Source organism: Mangifera indica, chromosome 5, assembly GCF_011075055.1.
Source record: "Mangifera indica cultivar Alphonso chromosome 5, CATAS_Mindica_2.1, whole genome shotgun sequence".
In the NCBI taxonomy this organism is placed as follows: domain Eukaryota; kingdom Viridiplantae; phylum Streptophyta; class Magnoliopsida; order Sapindales; family Anacardiaceae; genus Mangifera; species Mangifera indica.
The window spans coordinates 9,722,534-9,740,520 of record NC_058141.1 but is presented as its reverse complement, the minus strand read 5'-3'; the positions used below and the strand labels follow the sequence as shown (position 1 = coordinate 9,740,520).

Genomic DNA, 17,987 nt, shown 5'->3' with positions numbered 1-17,987 from the left:
TAATGAGCACTGCTTTATTGTCTACACAAATTAAAATTTGATTTGTCACTGGGAATGAGGGATGGGAAGACGATCTCAATCTCTGTCTCTGTCCTTATAGGGGATATCAATTCTTGTCCCCGACCTATCCCTGTTACATGAATGAAAATGATTCTCCGTCTCTTCTTTGCGAAGAAAAATCTTTTTCCCGTCCTTGTGGGAAAAAATTCCCTTTCTGTACCCACAAGAAAAAATTTCTTCTTTATATCTTCTAAAAACAATATAAATATATTAAGTAACAAAATTAAATGAAATTAAAATCAACCGACTATTTCAAATGTCATAAATATAATATATTAACCACTTTAATATGTACAACAAAAATCTAAATGAATTTGAAAACATAAATAATCTAAAATTATAAATATATATTAGTATTTTAAGTAAATATATTAACATAAAGAGATAGAAACGGGGGCAGGGAGGGGGCACATGCATCCCCATCCTAGATTGTAAAGATTTTTTCATTCTTGTCCCTGTCTATTTTCCCGTTTCTATTGATGAATTTCCTCCCCGTTAGGGTTTGAGAGGAACGGATCCCCTAAAGTCAGGCTAAAATTGTCATCTTTATTTGTCAGCTTGTCAACAAAGTTAGGCGTGCTTATAATATACATGATATACGATTAATCAACATAAGTGAAGAGGGATATGGTTGAAGCCTCTTCTGACAAAAGTTTGGCAAGGTATCAATAATAAATTAGTAAGATTTATTTAAACATGTAGTAATACTCTTTCATGAATCCCTTGGGGAGATCCGAACCTCTCAACATTTATAAAAAAATTGATCAGATTTTTATTATTCATATAGTCTTATCCTGAGTTTTGAGCTAAGAAATTTTTAACTCTAATCTGGTTTAAAAAATATTCGAGTTGACTTGACATAACACAAATTGATCTAAATTATACAATGGGTTATATTATTTCAAAACATATCATGTAATGACATGCGTTGTTACATATATTAAATTTATAAACTAAAAATTTTGAATTTATAAATAATGAAGAAAATTTGATCAAAACTAATAAATTTTTAAAATTAAAATTTTTAAAAAGTAATTATAATTTGCTATTTTCTAAAACTTCTTAAAAATAATTTATAGTGTAATTATATTAATTAAAATTTATAATTATATCATAAATATGATTTATGACAATTTTGATTTTGTTAGAACTAATATCTATTTCTCTTGACATAACTATTCTGTTTTTAATTATTTTCAATAATATTTGTTTTATCATTATATATAAAAATATATTGATGAAATTTGTTATTAATATTATTTATTTGTAATCAATTTTACTTATAATATATATGTTATTTTATAAGCAAAAATCAAATTATAAAATTATCTTTGAATTACATAATGATAAGTAAAGAAATTTGTTTGTATATAAAGTTTCGTCATTTATTTTTTGTTAACTAATAAGAATTTTGCTTACTAAATACTTTTTTATAATTTCCTTATATTATTTTATCTCAAATTTAAAACTACATAATTATATAGTTAGTGACATATCATTATTTATATATAAAGTTGTATATATTGTTTATACCTATAAGACTACTAATATTTTTTAACCGTTGTCAATATTTAAAAAAAATCATTCATGTCACTTCAAATGTGTTTAAGAAGTTTTATGTCAACTCGAATACGCGATGCAAGTTAGTTCAAGCACAATTCAAAATATATTTTATGTCAACACCACCAACAAACACTATCACACCCATTACCCACAGATTACAACTGATAACACCAACCACCACAACCAACCCCCACCTTTTTAGCAGCAATTTGCTGCACCTTTTATGCTACAACCCAAAATGGCTGGTAAGTGGCACTTACCATGCAAATGAACCACTATCAACAACACCAAATCATCCATGGTGACTTTGCTCTTTCCACCATATCTCATAAGGCGAAAAGAGAAAGGGAAAAGAGGAAGAGAATCAAAAATAGGGAGAAAAAAAGAGAAAGAGAAAAAATTTCTAGATAAATTAGAAATAGAAAAAAAAGTAGATAAAACTAAATCTAAAGGGTATAATTAATATAAATCAAATAATATAATTTTGTAAAGGCTAAATGACTGCTTTCACCCAACATTTGATGAAATGACATTTTCATACCATTTAAGTTTAAAACAGCCAATTTCCATCCGTTCGTTGAATTTGCTAATAAAATTTGTTAAAATTTTTATAAAATTGCTGAAAAAAAAAAAAAAAATAAAAATAAAAACACAAATCCTTAAGCTAAATAACACTGTGCACTCAAATTTTTTTGAAACAATTTTTTGTACCCTAATTTACATTAATTTTAATTAAAAAATTACTGATACAAATATGGTAGGGCTGTTAATGATATATTATTGTACGTTTAAGGTAAACATAATTTTTGATTAAAAATATGGTTTGGGTAATGTTTTATTACCAAAATAGAGAGATTACCTTGAAAATAGATTACTGGATATAAATTATTACTACATTTGATAAAATTTGGTAAAAATAGATAATATAAATAATTAATGTATTTGGTTAACGGTAATAAAAAAATACTAATAAATTATTTTACTTAAATGCCCTTGAATATAATTATTTTTAAATATTTTTATATTATTTATTATATTAATTAAAAATAAATTTATTTTTGTCTTAAAAAATTATAATATAATTATAATAAAATCAAGATTACATTGGTAATCTTTTAATACCTAAAGTAAATATGGTAATTAGATTACCACCTATATTATCTGTCACGTCAGCATTGATAATAAAATATTAATGTAAATAATAAAAGATAAATTATCAAGATAATCTTTAAAACACTCTAACCAAACGATCCCTTAATAGTTTCAAAAGTGATACTTATATTCTCAAACAATTGAACAGAACACAACAAATTACAAACACAAAAATATATTATAAACTATTGAGACAATAGTATGTTTTCGAAATACACGGGATAAGTATGATAATTTTCAAAACATGATAAAATATAATCAAAACATGTAAATATAAACAAAAATAAACATATTCAAAATTACCAAATTGTTTTTAACTATCATAGAAAAATTAGGGAAACAAAAGAGAAAAAAGAGAAGAAATTAAGTTGAAATAAAAGATAAAAATTACCCAAAAACTATCTCTTGTATAATTTTCCTAGGCCCATCTCCGTTCCTTCGTTTCCATATCTCCATTTTACTTCTTTTTAATTAATCAAATTTTGCCTTCTTTGCACTTCTCAAGTCCTATTGCAAAACAAAAATTCAAATATTAGTAGGAGAAATTTTAGCAAAAGCAAGAGAATGTACTACTAAGAGAACTGTAAAGCTATGGTACCTTTTATTCATGAAAGTCTATATTTTTTTTATACCCAAACGAATCAGTTGAAACAGGTATCTGAGAGAATGATTTACCTTACAGATGACGATCAAACAAAGCGGGGGGTCTATGAATGCTAAACACAAGAATGGAAAATGGTGGTGATGAAGATTAGCTGATAGTGACTGTGTTTATGAAAAGCTTAAAAATGGTGGAGAGGAGAGACAATGACTTTTGGATATCGTATTGATACTTTGGAGTTTTATTATCTAAATATTTTTTAAAATAAAAAACTGGTTTTATGTGACATTACAGTAAGATGGTTGATGAAATAGCAATTGATACGTGGATAAATACATCAGTCCTGGTAAATTTCCTCGGAGCATTACTCTCGACCGAAAAGGTGATAGGGTTCTTAATAGAATTGGTGGAAGAAAAATCAGTATTTTTATTATTCTTGGCCAAAGGACTATTTCACCCTCAAGTTTAGTTGTATTCTAAAACTCACATTGTGGGGTTTGAAAAACCTAAAATCTTATCCGTTAACAAACTAGGACTAAATTTTTTGTTAGGAATAAAGATAAAATTTTTCATTTTACTAATAATATAAAAAAATAGTAAAATTTATTAGATTTTCTCTCCTAAGTTTTTAAAACTAACATTTCACCCCTCTTAAAGTTTTTTAACTTTGAAAAGTCACATTTTTTCTCCTCTCAAAACCTTAGAATTTTTTCTTTCCCTGTGGCCACTATCTTTGACGATCTGAAAAGGACGACAACAAAATCTCTTCGTCGACAAAGAGATCTGGAATCTCTTCATCTTCGTCGTCGGATCTTTTCATTGAAGACGAAGAGATCCATTCTAGATTTTTTTCTATGCATTGATCGACAGTTTAAGGTAGAAATGAGAGGTTGTTGGCGCTAGAAATGGTGATGGGAAAGGTGAAGAAAAAATTCTAAGGTTTTAGAGGAAAAAATGTGACTTTTCAAAGTTAAAAAACTTTAGGTAAAGATAAAATTATTAGTTTTTAAAACTTAGAATAAAAATATAATTAATTTTATATTTTTTTAATATTATTAGTGAAATAGAAAAATTCAACAGATAATTTTGACGATAATTAAGTCATAAATGAGATTTCAAATTTTTCAAATCTCATAGATGTGACTTTGGAAATATACCTAAACTTGGGTGGGATATAATTCTTTGGCCTTTATTCTTTTTGAGCTTGTTTAATTACACCTAGTTCCATGGGGGAGAATACAATCAAATCCCCAAATCCATGTATGTGTAAATATACAGAATCTCCAATATCTGTTTTTCTGGAGCCTTAGAGGCTTCACACTTTCCTCAGCTTATATTAACAAATTTACATGTAAAAATCAAATAATTAATATAACCAAAAAAAAAAAGTTCTAAAGCGCTTAATAAGAATGTACGTTCTTGCTCAAACCATTCACGGTGGTAAAAAAGCCAATTAGATCTTGTCTATAAGGCGTGTACGATTTCCGTCTATCACTTTCTCTATTCAAGTAATGCTTCTCGTACATAGACGACACCGTTTCCGCCCTCACCTTCTTCACGTTTTCGTTTTTGACCTTTCCACTCGTTTTCTTAACTTTCGTCTTGTTCACTGAAGATTTTATCTTATCCTTATTGTTGTTCTTATAATTATTACTGTTATACAGGAAAACAAAGGCGTCTTTGCCGTCACTGCCGCTTCGAACAATGAGCTCTCGGAACCTCCAAAGTTTAGAGAACCCTGTGGAGGAGCTCTTCTTGCAAGAATCCGATGAAACTTCCTTCACGATTTTACCAGACGACCATTCACAGAACGGACCGGCTGGTTCCGCCTCCGGATTTAACCGCTCTTGGACGAAAAGTTTCCTTAACGGCGCTCGTAGAGACGATGACGAGCTGTTTTTCACTTCACCGTCATCGTTAACGTACTCATAGAGCAGAGTTTGATCAAACATCGGATATATCGTCCGGATCTGGCCGTTGGAGAAAGCTACATCCGCTGCAACCGGAGATTCAGGATTCACAGAAACGAAAGAAAACTCCGCTTCATCTCTTTCCTGTTCTTCTTCTTCTTCTTCTCTTTCTTCATTAGATTTCATATTTAACTTTCCGGCGAAATCTTCAGCAAACTCATCCGAAATATATGTGTTTTCTCCGCTGGAAATAAGTACCTGCATTTTGTTTGGCTTTGGAGAGAAAGAAGAATTTTAAAATTGTGAAGTCTTAGCAGACTTTCTTCTATTTAATTGCCTTTTTATACTCCCGAACAAAAGATAAAGCGTGTTAATGGGCGAAATATCGGCATATTCGATTTAAGCCTTTCAAAACACGTCAATACTCTTGGCGGGCGCGAAGGCTCCTCTAAAAACGCCACGTGTGTATAGAATTTAATATTGGAATCAGATTCTAGAATAGAGACCTCATGTCTGATGTTAGGGGGGGCAAGAGAGTAAATTAACTAAATTTGATTCTGGAAGTTTTGTTGGTATTACCTTCCAGATTAATTGACTGAGTCTAGATTGTCCATTTTGGCTGCTTACAGTTAAATGCTTGAAATAAGTCAATTTAAAATATGATTAACCGCTAATCTCCGAATGATGATGTGGGTGAGTCAGCTGTGATGCAAAGACTGAAATCTCCTTGTTCTTATTGTGTTAGTAGGTGCCAGAAATTCACCTTGTCTGTATAAAATCCCAAACCTTAAATCTGTGGAAGATTGTTTTTAATCTTTTAATTGTACGGTTATCAAACATTCGAATCTTTTGGCCAATTAATATTTCATTGAAGTTCAGACATAAATATAATACTTATCTTAGATCATTCTTTACATTAGTATTTAGTCAATCAAACGATATTCAAATTAATATTAGATTAGGTATCAATTCGTTTTATTATGACAATAGATTTTAATATATTGTCATAATCAAACTCGATGGTGAGGTATCTACTCTGCTACCACATGTTGATGAATTTTGTATATAACATTCTTCTCTAAATGTATTATCCTCTAAAGATAAGTATTACCAACAACATTGTATTATATTGTTATAATCACATACACACACACACACAAATAAGCATCAAACCGCTAACACTCATTCATACATCATTGCGGCAATCAAACTTTACTCTTTTCTCTCTCTGGAGGTGCGTAGTTGAAAATTATGATATCCCATAACACACAATTACACCTAATTTAAAGAAAATTTCATAATTGAATGCATGGTTGTGCATCCTAGGGGTGCACGGTCATGCATTGCATTTAAATTCACCTACGTGGCCCTTATGCACTCTGTTGATGTGGATTGCCATATACAAACATACATGAGCTCACGTATAGCTATGCATGGGTTGGAATTACTATTCTCTTCTAATTTCGATCCAGATTCAATTCTACAGTAAATTGAAATCAAAACATATAAGGAAAAAATTATTTTACCCTTGATCATACATTTGAGTGTTACATCATGTTGATTCACCATAACCTTCATATGCTTCTTGATATAGCCAACAACTATAATATTGATAAACCAAAAATTAAAAAAAAGGCTACATTATACTAGTATCAAATTAGACTAATTGGTGCACATGATGCTTCAATGATCTTAAGTTAGAAGATCATATGCGCCACTGCCTATTAGAGGATATGTTATATAAATGTTAGAGTTACCGTCTGCATAGAATTCTTTGGTAGGTTAATATAGTGAACATATAATCAAAATAAACTTTTGTATTGCATTAAGTTGACACTAACAATCTTAATACGTGAAATTTGTTGTCACTTTTTGATAAGATCGTTTAACACTATAATAACTTTATTGTATTATATGAGCCCTTGGTTAAAATAATATTGGGTCTATAAACATTTCATTTAAATCAAGTGAACTAAATTAAAAAAGTAAGTAAATTTTCTATGCTATTTAGTTGAAACCTACTTATATTCTAATTTTCATGAATTTTAATTTGAGTTAAATTCAAGCCGACCCATTTGTGAATTGGATTTGTTTGGGTTAACCCTGTATAGCTTGAATATGACCAAATGTTTTATTAAAAATATAAAAGTTTGGCAAATTTTACTTGGTTGCCTAATTGGAGGAGCTAGCCCTAATGCATTTTAGAAGAGTTTTATCATCTTCTATTGAAGACATTCATATTAATGTAATAACTCTTTGTTGCAAACTTATACGAAGACTACTTGTAGTTACTTTGTTTTTGTATGTTCATGAGTATGTTGGTGTGTTCTCAGAACTATTGAGTTGAACCTAGCATATCTATTGGGTAGTTGATTATGTTTTATGTAATATAATGTTTAATTAACGTGCATTTTAATTCTTCTTGTTTTATTTATACGTTTGCATAATTTTATCATGCATTTGTGTTAATTAATTGGGCTAAAAATTGTTTTATTTAAGATCTTTGAGCCATGAAAAAAATAAGCAGACAATGAAGTCCCAATAGAGCAAATTTATTTTCACAAAATAAGTCATTTCATGTCAAAGCACTGAACTGAACTTGTTGAAACGAGTCGTGTTTTGATATAACATAATCTATTTTTTAAATGAGTTATTTAGGGCCATGTCACCTTTTTCATAGAATAAATTATGTTCAAACCGGGTGTTTTTATATAAATCTAACTTAAAACAAGAAAGAACACAATTTAAAATAACTTAATAACATGAAATGCCCTTTTATGTTAATCAATAATCCACACAAAATATTGAGGAGATATCATAGTTATAATAAAACCAATATAACAATGGAATTAAGCATTCCCTAGGTAAAAAATCCAATATGAGCCATTGCTAGACATTAGGGTTGGACTCGAACCGAGTCTATTTGAGTTCAAACTCTAGTTCGGTTCGAACAAACCCTAAACGAGTCAGTCTTATACGAGCTTAAACTACTCGCCAAATTTTTCAATTAAAAATTTTGATACAAAACGACGTCGTTTCAATAGCAAAAAATGAGTTGAACTGAATTCAAATTGAGTTCGAGCTTGACTTTCATGAGCTCGAGCTTAACTATATATAAACCGAAACGAGCTTGAGCTTGACTCAAATCAGCCCTAATAGACACCAACAAGATTGTCTTTTATCATTTCATACCTTTTTACTTTGTACTGATTGTTCAAATAAAAAAGTTGAAATCTATTTGCTTCTTCAAATGCAGGTCTCTTCGGCTCTCGATTTCATTTGAAAATCTGGACTTTTAGCTTCTAAAGATGCTATCTCTCTTATATATTCATTTAGAGCTTGATTTTATGAAGATTTGTGGAAAGGATTGTTTTGAATTCAGAAATTATATATGAAAATGCAAAATTTGTCTTAAATATAATGTTCAACTCAGCATAGATGGATTTGGGAATTGGGAAATTAAAAGAATACACTTGGCCAATTTATAGAGGGGAGAAAAAGGACCAAAATGGTAGTTTCTAAAAATCAGAGGGCTGAAAATGGATTAACTCTAACCAGGAAGAATAGGTATCCGATGTGGCAAAACGGAATCGGGTAATCCGAAAGGAGTTGGGTTATCAACAAGAAGAAAAGGATGCGCGGTAACCCGAAATTCAAGGGGAAAGAGGTAGTTAATTAACGGAAGGATTTAAAAAAAAACATATAAACCTCTAAATTAAAAAAGAAAGAGAAATTGTAGGGTGGTTGTTTATTGTTCTGTACTTACTAAGTCTCTCTCCCTATGCCAAATGTGGTGGTGCCATATTTTCTCAGACAAATCAATCATGGTTACCCATTTCCTCCATTTTCAACCTTTATAGCTTCTCCGATTTGACAACGTCCAGGTTTCCTTTTTTTTTTTCCCTTTCTTTTGTTGATTCCTTCGGAATTCCACATTAATTAACTGTTTGTTTATTAATGGTGTGATATATAAGTAGGAGGAGGACGAAGGACAGATTGGTATACAGAAGTTTGAAGTCGTGAGGAAGGAAGATTAAAAAACCAGAAGGAGAATAATGTCAAACTCGGCGGGATCGCCGGGTTCTTCATCGGATAATTCAACGGGAGATAACTCGCCGCCTAGCCCCGGTGGTGATTCATCCAAGTCATCTGAGCAGGGGAAAGCGCCTCCGCCTCAAAGTAATAACAATAGTGGTTCTAATAATAGTAATAATAATAATAACAATTCTACCGCACCTTCCCCGCAAAAGAGCCCTTCTTCGCCGCCTCCTTCAAATTCTGAAAAAAATAAAAATCCTCCACCAAATCAGTCACCGCCTCCTAAAAAGTCCTCACCTCCACCATCTCCGCCGCCATCATCTCCACCACCGTCTTCCGCCCCACCATCACCACCACCGTCTTCACCAAAAAATTCTCCTCCTCCCGCTTCACAACAGTCCCCACCTCCTCCACCCGATCAAGCATCTCCTCCTCCTCCAGCTGAGGGAAAAAATACGCCAGCTAATCCGGCACCATCGAATGGAACAGCCGAATCTGGAGGTGCCAAATGGAACCCGCCTCCAACACAAGCTACTCTTACACCTCCATCTTCATCAACTACTCCTGGAATCACTCCACCAACCACTAATCCATCAGCAACTGCACAAGGTCCACTAACATCTTCCAACTCTGCTAATACTAAAACGCCATCAGGATCATCCTCAACTACTGATTCTTCTTCCAGTTCCAAGACAGACAGCACACCTTCAACGACATCGAACTCATCGTCAACAAGTGGAGTTAATGAAAGCACTATTATTGCTGCAACAGTAGCCGGTATGCTTGCTGTTGTATTTATTGCCATATTTTTTGTGGCGAGGCGGAAGAAAAAGAGACGCGACCCCTATCCCAGCCATTACAGGCCTCCCAAAAACTTTCCTGAAAAAACAGGTAAATTAAGCGCCTGTTTTCCAAGTTTTCATCACAATATGATATGGTTTAATCGATTTTCTTCCTATAATATTTCTCATGTAGACGGATATTACTATGGTCAGCCATACATGATGGCACATTCTGGACCAATGGATCCCTACTATGGTAACCAAAATCACCCATCTCCTATAGGAAGCTATGGGGGGTCGGACTCTGGCGTCATAAGCGGATCCAAGAGCTTGTTTAACTATGAAGAAGTGATGAAAATGACCAATGGATTCTCCCGTGAAAGTGTTATCGGTGAGGGGGGCTTTGGATGTGTTTATAAGGGAAAACTGCCAGATGGAAAAGAGGTGGCTGTCAAACAACTCAAGGCTGGCAGCGGACAGGGGGAAAGAGAATTCAAGGCTGAAGTTGAGATTATCAGTCGTGTTCATCATCGACATTTAGTGTCTTTGGTGGGATATTGCATTGCTGATCGTAATAGATTACTCATCTATGAGTTTGTTCCGAATAACACTTTGGAGCATCATTTGCATGGTAACACAATCCTTTTAACCTCTCAAATTTGATGTTCTCATTGAACTGACGAAGCTATATAACTGTCTAATTTAGATAATGATTTGTGTTTTCAGCTAAAACTGTGCTAGATTGGCCCAAAAGACTCAAGATTGCTATAGGGGCCGCAAAGGGTTTGGCATATTTACACGAAGATTGTATGTCTCCATGTGCCTTCTCATTATATAGTGATATAACTTCTGATTCTCTTTTCTCTATTTTATAACAATCTTGAATTATACCTGCCATATTGTTAATCATGCACTGTTGTTAATCGTCTTCTTCCTATGCTTCGCTCTGTGGGTCAATTGATGACAGATAGTCCAATAGTGGGCATAACTGTTGCCTCCAGTTTAATTTCCTAAAATTAGCTACAATGACATGATTAGGTTTGCTGTTCAGCAAAAAGGACAACTAATAAAATGAAGTCATCTTTAAAGTTTCAAAGTTTGCGTAAGTTCAGTATCTAAAGCATCTAATTTTATTCAATTGATTTGCAGGTCATCCGAAAATCATTCATAGGGACATTAAATCCGCAAACATTCTGTTGGATAAGGATTTTGAAGCACAGGTTAGTACTAACTGGTTTCTTTCTCAAATTCTTTTCACTTTCAGTGCTTCTTGAGTTCTTAAGTTTCTCCTCTTTTCTTTTTTCCTTTTTCGGGTTCCTTCTGATTTGTGAATAGTGAGAATTTCTTCAAATACAGGTTGCAGACTTTGGACTTGCCAGACTAAACGACACCACTCAGACCCATGTCTCAACTAGAGTAATGGGGACATTCGGGTAGGTTTAAATTGTCTAGGATTGCTGAGCTCCATTGTAGATTATAGTTCTTCTGTTATTTGATATCCTCTTCCCTGTGTCTTGGAGTACTTGGAGCTTTTTTCAACTGTAATTTTATTTGGGTTTCAGATATTTAGCACCAGAGTACGCATCAAGTGGCAAATTGACAGATAGATCAGATGTATTCTCATTTGGCGTTGTACTTCTAGAGCTTATAACTGGGCGTAAGCCAGTTGATCCAACTCAGCCTTTGGGGGAAGAGAGTTTGGTTGAATGGGTACGAATTATTTCCTTACTTCATCACCCCAAAAGGAGTTCGTGTTGATGGTTATATTTATACATGACAATGTACTGTGATAAATCTGGCAGGCTCGTCCTCTACTTGTGCGGGCTCTTGAAACAGGTGATTTTAGCGAATTAGCTGATCCAAGGCTTGAAAAACATTATGTGGAAGCTGAAATGTACAGAATGATTGAGGCAGCTGCTGCATGTGTTCGCCATTCTGCTCCAAAGAGACCCCGCATGGTTCAGGTGAGATTTGTCTTTGTTTCAGCCATTCTTATAATTTCCCGCTGAATGGCAATGGAGGTTTGTGCATTGGTTTTACGGCAAATTTCTCCTCTGTTAGGTTGTGAGAGCATTGGACAGTGATGGAGAAATGTCGGATCTAAGCAATGGGGTGAAATATGGGCAGAGCAATATTTATGATTCCGAACAGTACAATCATGACATTGCGATATTCAGGAAAATGGCACTAGGGGAAGACAGTTCTGAAGTCAGTGAAGATTACTCATCCAGGGAAATGACAATGCCATATTCAAACAAATCCGGAAACAATTCAACTGAACTCTCCAGTGCTGAGTCGGAAACTCGAGCCATGAATGATTCTGGAGAGCATAAATACGGTGGGCATCAGGCGCACTATGGTGGTCAGCTATAATTCAAAGGAATTCCTCATGTAACACCACCTAAATTCCACTTCTGACTTGATAAATTATATGATTGAGCTGCATTTCCTTCACTTGGTCAGAATTGTACAACAAATTGCATTCTTTAGTTCCTTCAAAAAATTCAGCGGAAGCTTGTAAAGTGTGAGTTCAAATCTTTTTTTTTTTGGGTGATTAAATCCATTGGCATTAGACAGGTTCAGTTTAAGTTACCTCTTCAGAAATTTATTACTGTGATGAAAGTTTGATTTTACAGCAACATGAAACTATACATATTACTACATCTAATTTTCTTTTCATGTTATTTTATCAGTTTCTTTAGGCCATTTGTTTTAGGCATATAGCAGTAGAAGTTCTTTCCCCATAAAACTCTTTTATCAACAACATAACATCTGACTAATATTGGAATTGGCCAAGTGCCATACAAATAAAAACCCAGAAGAAATGAATATTTCATATTAAGTCAGATTGATTATGCCCTGAACTTTTGCATAAATGAAAGGATAATAACAAGAGTTGCATGCCAGAGACAGTTAATGATAGTAAACCCTAAAAGAAACCAATAAGAAGAGGCCAAGTTCATACGTCCATAGTTTCAACAGCTAAAGCTAAATCATATTCAACATCATAGCTGTCTTATACAAGAACAATGTTAAATGAAGTTTAGATTGAATGGAGGAGCCCTCAATTTTCCTTTACTTTCTATCTGCTAGCTGATTTGTCTACCTTGTCAGCTCGATCAATGTGTCTCTCAACTTCTTTAATGGAGTATCCTTCTTACGGGCCTTTACAGTAAAAAATAAATAAGATATTACTATATATATATTCTTCGAAGATCCAATGATCTACACTGAACTATTCTGTATTTAAAAAAGAGTAAGCACCTTATTCTGTTCATTGCTATCAATCTTACCTCAACCCGGAGAATGTTCAGGACCTTTCCATTAAATGTGGTAACATTAGCATCAACTACTTGAAGATCCAAAAAATTTATAGCTTTCATCAATCTTGCAAACCCACCTTGCTTCTGATCACAGAATAACTTTATCAAGAAATCTCTTTTGCTGATATGGTTCACTTCTATTTGCACCTAGAAAATATTCATTGCATAAATTCAAGTATAGGAACACAAGGAGAACTGTAAGAACTGTGACAACTGTTAAATTTGAGGTTCTGCTAGTTGTACTTCATACCTCTGTCTTTTCATTTTCGCCACAGCTTGGGGTATTTTTATTGTGCTCAGTAGGAGACATGTTTGTGGTGCCTTCATGCAACTCATCTAAATTTGACTGTTTAATTTCTGCATTCTCCTTTTTACAGTCCGGTTCTTCAATTTCCTTGAGCTCAGCTTGGAGCTTCTTCTTCTCCTGCTGCAACTCCTTTATATATTCAATAGCATCTCCAAGAATAGCAGCTCTGTCCATCTACAAGAAATCATTCACAATATATTGTTAAACAATGGCAAAGAATCCAATTGATTATATTATTTTGAACAAATAGATAGTGTTAACCTTGGAGATCTTGGGAACTAAAGCTCGTAAAGTAAAGAGTCCATCTTTAATCTTGTTCCTCCTCTTCCTTTCTGTGATAAGATTCTTGGAATGGCAGTGTTCCTTTTCCGGTTTTCGAGGAGCCTTTTTGTCACAACTTAGTACCAACCCTGTTTGCTCTTTCAAGACAGTGTTGTCTTTCTTGGCTATTTTGCAGGTAGAAGATTTCCTAATTGACTGCTGCAGAGGCCCATTTAAAGGAGCATAGCCATAGCCATAACTTGAGTCAAATAATGGATTTTCATTTGAAATATTGTAAATATTGGACGATCCTTCGTTGCTTAGATGGGTGCTATATTGGGTTACTTGGGGAAGAACCTGTATCCTCGGGATGAAAGTTAACGAATGAAGTGAAGGAGGGTAAGTTTGTAAGTTCTCCTCCAGCAAAGGATCAAAACTTTCATTAAGATCCAAATTTGCATAACTTCCTGCACTCAGGACTTGTTCAACAGAGAAATTACAGTGAGCTATAATTAACTCTAGGAACTTCTGATCTTCAGATATCTGAAAAGAGGAATTGTAGTTCCATTACTAAGAATAATATATGTCAGTCTCACAGTTGGAAATAGTAATAATTCAAACAAAACCTTACATGTTTGGCAGCAAAGAGCTCAATGAGACCACCAAAAACTGGGACAAAAACTCGGGTTCCAATTGATTCCTGCCAAATTAACATTCATCAAAATCAACACAAATTAATTGATAACAGCAAATTCTTTCAATACTACAGATTGCAAACCCCACATCATTTTTCTTTGTTTCAAGTCGTTAAGAAACTTGAAACCATAATCCTAAGGCACTGTGTCTTGTTGGTGAGCCATATGTGATCGAACTAAGAGAAATTTAGTATTTATAAGAGCTCACAGGGGATTGAGTTGAGTCCGAGGCATGGGTATTGCTCAGCCACCTGGGTTTGTTTGCTGTCACCACCTCGCCATGGATCCTGGATTCATTCCCGTATAAAAACAAAAAATAAAAAGTTTTCTCAGTATATTACAGTTAAGAAACAGTGAAGATGAAGAAAGTGATATACCCAGAATAAAGAGGCATGAAAGAAGGCAAAAGAGCAAGAGCTTCGCAGGCGTTAGACCTTACAGGATGCTTAAAGTGAGCATCCCTGCAGAGAGGAACCTGTACTTCTCTTTCCTCTTTAACATTTACGTTGCCATAATTACCACCGCCCCCACTGCAACAGCAACCCATCCATTCAATGAACCTACAAAATTCCCATTTCATTAATAACAAGAAATTAATAATACCGAAACCGTGAGTAGCACAAAAACAAATTTACCTTGAAGGATCATCACCCAACTTCCACACAACACAGTAGTCCCAAGCCTTTGACTCAACAAAAGGCCTGAGCCACTCCACCGGTGTCTCCAAATGTCGCATGCCTTTGTCTCCTTGCTTTAGAACAAAGTATTAATGCTTTATAAGAATGTCTCCCTCAGTTTTCATTAAAAAGAAAAGCAAAAAAATGGTACGAGACAAAGTGTAACAAAATTTGGGAGAGTGAGGTAGGGTAAGAGTATCACCTTAACAGTAACAAATCTTTTTGCAGCTGATATCTGCAACGCTCAGTTTTTGACTGATTACTTTTTTTGCCAGAATCAGTAGGTTAAAAATTTGCTCCACTGATGGCTACCTGTAACTGAATTCAATCATCCAAGACTCTGGAATGTGAAACTTTTGTTACACTCTCTTTTGCTTTGGGTTCGACACACGCTCCTTGTTGTGGAGTGTGGTATTGATGGTGGCGCGTGGTGGAAGTGATATGTCACATGTGCAATGCCATGATAAATGGGCCCAAAAAAATTACCGTGTGAAATGATGAAATGGTGCTGCTCTCTCTATTTTGTCCATTGGTAACAGGTTTAGAAGCTGCAATATTCTTATCGAACCCAAGCTCTATGTCTATTGCCCTTTCTCTGGGACGAAAGCTGTGGCTTTGCTGCTTCGAGATGGAGTGCTGGAATTCCATGTTCCTCCCTTGGCCTTGTCGGGGGTGAGAGTTGTGGCTTTGTTTGTGGGGTTTGTGTTTATGACTGCGGCGCCTACAGTGATGTCCGACACAGCAATAGCTAAAGCCAAAATGACCGTCCCAAACGATCTGTCTGAGGAGTGGGATGAAGGGGAATACGGCGGCGGTCTTGAGACAATGTTCAAGAAAACGACTTCGCCCGCGGGCTGTGAAGGTTGAAAGGGGATGGACAGGTCTTATATTGGTTTGAAACCGTAGGTATCTGAATATATTTTAGGACTAAAAATGTGAAGATTGAAATTTATTTTACACAAAATTAATTGATTTATGTTAAAGTTTAATCTACCATATTTATATACCACTCATTTTTATTAGACGTAAAATTCTTTTTTTTTTTACTTTCTAATATTCTCCCTTGAGTATAACCACTATAAGTGGTTAAATCTATCATTTGGTTGAGTCCTTTTTTTTAATGGATATGTTGTCACTTATATCTAAAACACTTTAGATTGTTAGACTTGACATCTAACTTTTGCTTTGATATCATCTATGAATATATATTAGATCTATAAGTATGAAAATCAAAACTCATATTATATAAAACCAATTAACTTATATTAAAGTCTAATATATTATACTTATATATTACTCATTTTTATTAAATATGAAATATTTTTTCTTTGAATCTCCAACATAACGGTGGAGGGTGAAAGTGGATTTTAATAGGCCAAAGGACTATTTCCCACCCAAAGTATGTTGATTTCTCATGTTTCCCTCTATTAATTTTGAAAATCTCATTTACCTATCTACAAATAGTTAAAATTAACGGTATCAAAGATAAAATTGTTATTTTATCTATAATATTAAAAATAAACTTACATTTGATTCCCCCCTCCCGTTAAACCCTAAAATCTAACAATTTCTCCTAACCTAAGTTTTCAAAAACAACATTTTCCCCTATAGGTTTTCCAAACTTTCAGATTAAATTTTTTGACAATGATTGACAATCTTTAAGTGGCGTCTCTTCCTCTCCGGCGTCTCCTCCTTTAGGTTGTGCTCCTTCCCATCCTTCTCAACATCATCGTCAATGAAGACGACTCATCTTTGTCTCCGTCTCGATGAAGATGAGTCGTCTTCATCAACTACGACACCAAGGTGGACGAGAAGGTCATGGCCAGAAGGAAGAGACACCAGAGAGGAAAAGACGTAGCTTGGAGATCATCGATCATCGTCGAAAAATTTAATTTGAAAGTTTGGAAACCCTAAGGAGGGAAATGTTATTTTTGAAAACTTGGTTTGAGAGAAAATTGTTAGTTTTTAGGGTTTAAGGGATGAAAATAATATAACTAATGGACTCAGTTAATTTTAACCGTCTATAGATGGGTAAATATGATTTTCAAAGTTAACAAAGAAAAATTTGGAAAATCAACATACTTTGGAAAAAGGGGGTGGTTTGGGGTGCGAGTAAGTCCTTTGGCCATTTTAATAAGAATAGTCTTGTTGTTTGAGTGCACCGACTCATGAAACAAAATTGCCTCAAAGGCGTTTAAGTTTTAATTAAATGTGGGTATCAATTTAAAAAAGGAAGGAAGATTATTCAGGAAATAAATAATCAATTATTATTTGTTGGCCAAATGACTATTTCCCACCCAAGTTTAAGTGGTATGGCCAAAACACACCGATGAGGTTTGAAAAACCTAAAATCTCATCTATCCATTAAAAATCTTAGTTAGAGTTAAGGGTAAAACCGTTTTTTAACTAAAAAACTAAAGTTTTATTTATTTGGCCCTCTCATCTTGCAAATCTCACAATTCAACCCCTACCTGAAGTTTAAAAATCAAAATTCCCCTTTTAGGGTTTGCAAATCAAGGTCAGAATCGTCAGAGATGACTGTCTTTAGTGGCGTTGGCTCTCCCTCCCGACTCAACTCTCCTTGCCGATCACTTCTCAGCCACTGGCGTAAGCTATTT

At 34.0% G+C, this 17,987-nt stretch overlaps 3 protein-coding genes across 5 annotated transcripts; 1 reads left to right on the top strand and 2 right to left on the bottom strand.

The window, feature by feature from the left end:
• Window positions 1-4,776: 4,776 nt before the first annotated feature.
• On the bottom strand, window positions 4,777-5,550 carry LOC123216342. Its single transcript, XM_044636774.1, has one exon. It carries the CDS (start codon window positions 5,548-5,550, stop codon window positions 4,777-4,779), a length of 774 nt encoding a protein of 257 aa, XP_044492709.1.
• A 3,791-nt stretch (window positions 5,551-9,341) lies between these two features.
• On the top strand, window positions 9,342-12,771 carry LOC123216341 (proline-rich receptor-like protein kinase PERK13). The gene is made up of 8 exons (XM_044636772.1): window positions 9,342-10,215; window positions 10,300-10,737; window positions 10,833-10,913; window positions 11,256-11,326; window positions 11,463-11,539; window positions 11,669-11,816; window positions 11,909-12,070; window positions 12,168-12,771. Exons 1-8 carry the CDS (start codon window positions 9,342-9,344, stop codon window positions 12,477-12,479), a joined length of 2,163 nt encoding a protein of 720 aa, XP_044492707.1. The 3' UTR covers window positions 12,480-12,771.
• Window positions 12,772-12,914: 143 nt separating this feature from the next.
• LOC123216301 (transcription factor bHLH90) lies at window positions 12,915-16,198 on the bottom strand. Of its 3 annotated transcripts, none has more exons than XM_044636716.1 (9): window positions 15,572-16,198; window positions 15,328-15,443; window positions 15,070-15,252; window positions 14,901-14,979; window positions 14,629-14,697; window positions 13,998-14,540; window positions 13,680-13,910; window positions 13,371-13,576; window positions 12,915-13,271 (listed from the first exon to the last, which is right to left on the bottom strand). In XM_044636716.1, the coding sequence occupies exons 2-9, from the start codon at window positions 15,426-15,428 to the stop codon at window positions 13,247-13,249; spliced, it is 1,437 nt and encodes a 478-aa protein (XP_044492651.1). In that variant the 5' UTR covers window positions 15,429-15,443; window positions 15,572-16,198; the 3' UTR covers window positions 12,915-13,246. The 3 variants fall into 3 exon arrangements, with proteins under 3 accessions (XP_044492651.1, XP_044492649.1, XP_044492650.1); XM_044636714.1 differs by having other exon boundaries at window positions 13,400-13,576; window positions 15,572-16,197; XM_044636715.1 differs by lacking the exon at window positions 15,572-16,198 and having other exon boundaries at window positions 13,400-13,576; window positions 15,328-15,558.
• Window positions 16,199-17,987: the final 1,789 nt, after the last annotated feature.

Coding starts and splice junctions, on each gene's coding strand:
- LOC123216342 (XM_044636774.1), bottom strand. CDS start 5,550: ATGCAGGTACTTATTTCCAGCGGAGAAAACACATATATTTCGGATGAG.
- LOC123216341 (XM_044636772.1), top strand. CDS start 9,342: ATGTCAAACTCGGCGGGATCGCCGGGTTCTTCATCGGATAATTCAACG. Junction 11,540..11,668: donor AGAGTAATGGGGACATTCGG/GTAGGTTTAAAT, acceptor TTTGGGTTTCAG/ATATTTAGCACCAGAGTACG. Junction 12,071..12,167: donor AGAGACCCCGCATGGTTCAG/GTGAGATTTGTC, acceptor CTCCTCTGTTAG/GTTGTGAGAGCATTGGACAG.
- LOC123216301 (XM_044636714.1), bottom strand. CDS start 15,428: ATGCGACATTTGGAGACACCGGTGGAGTGGCTCAGGCCTTTTGTTGAG. Junction 13,911..13,997: donor TAGTTCCCAAGATCTCCAAG/GTTAACACTATC, acceptor GATTTCTTGTAG/ATGGACAGAGCTGCTATTCT. Junction 13,577..13,679: donor GCGAAAATGAAAAGACAGAG/GTATGAAGTACA, acceptor AATATTTTCTAG/GTGCAAATAGAAGTGAACCA.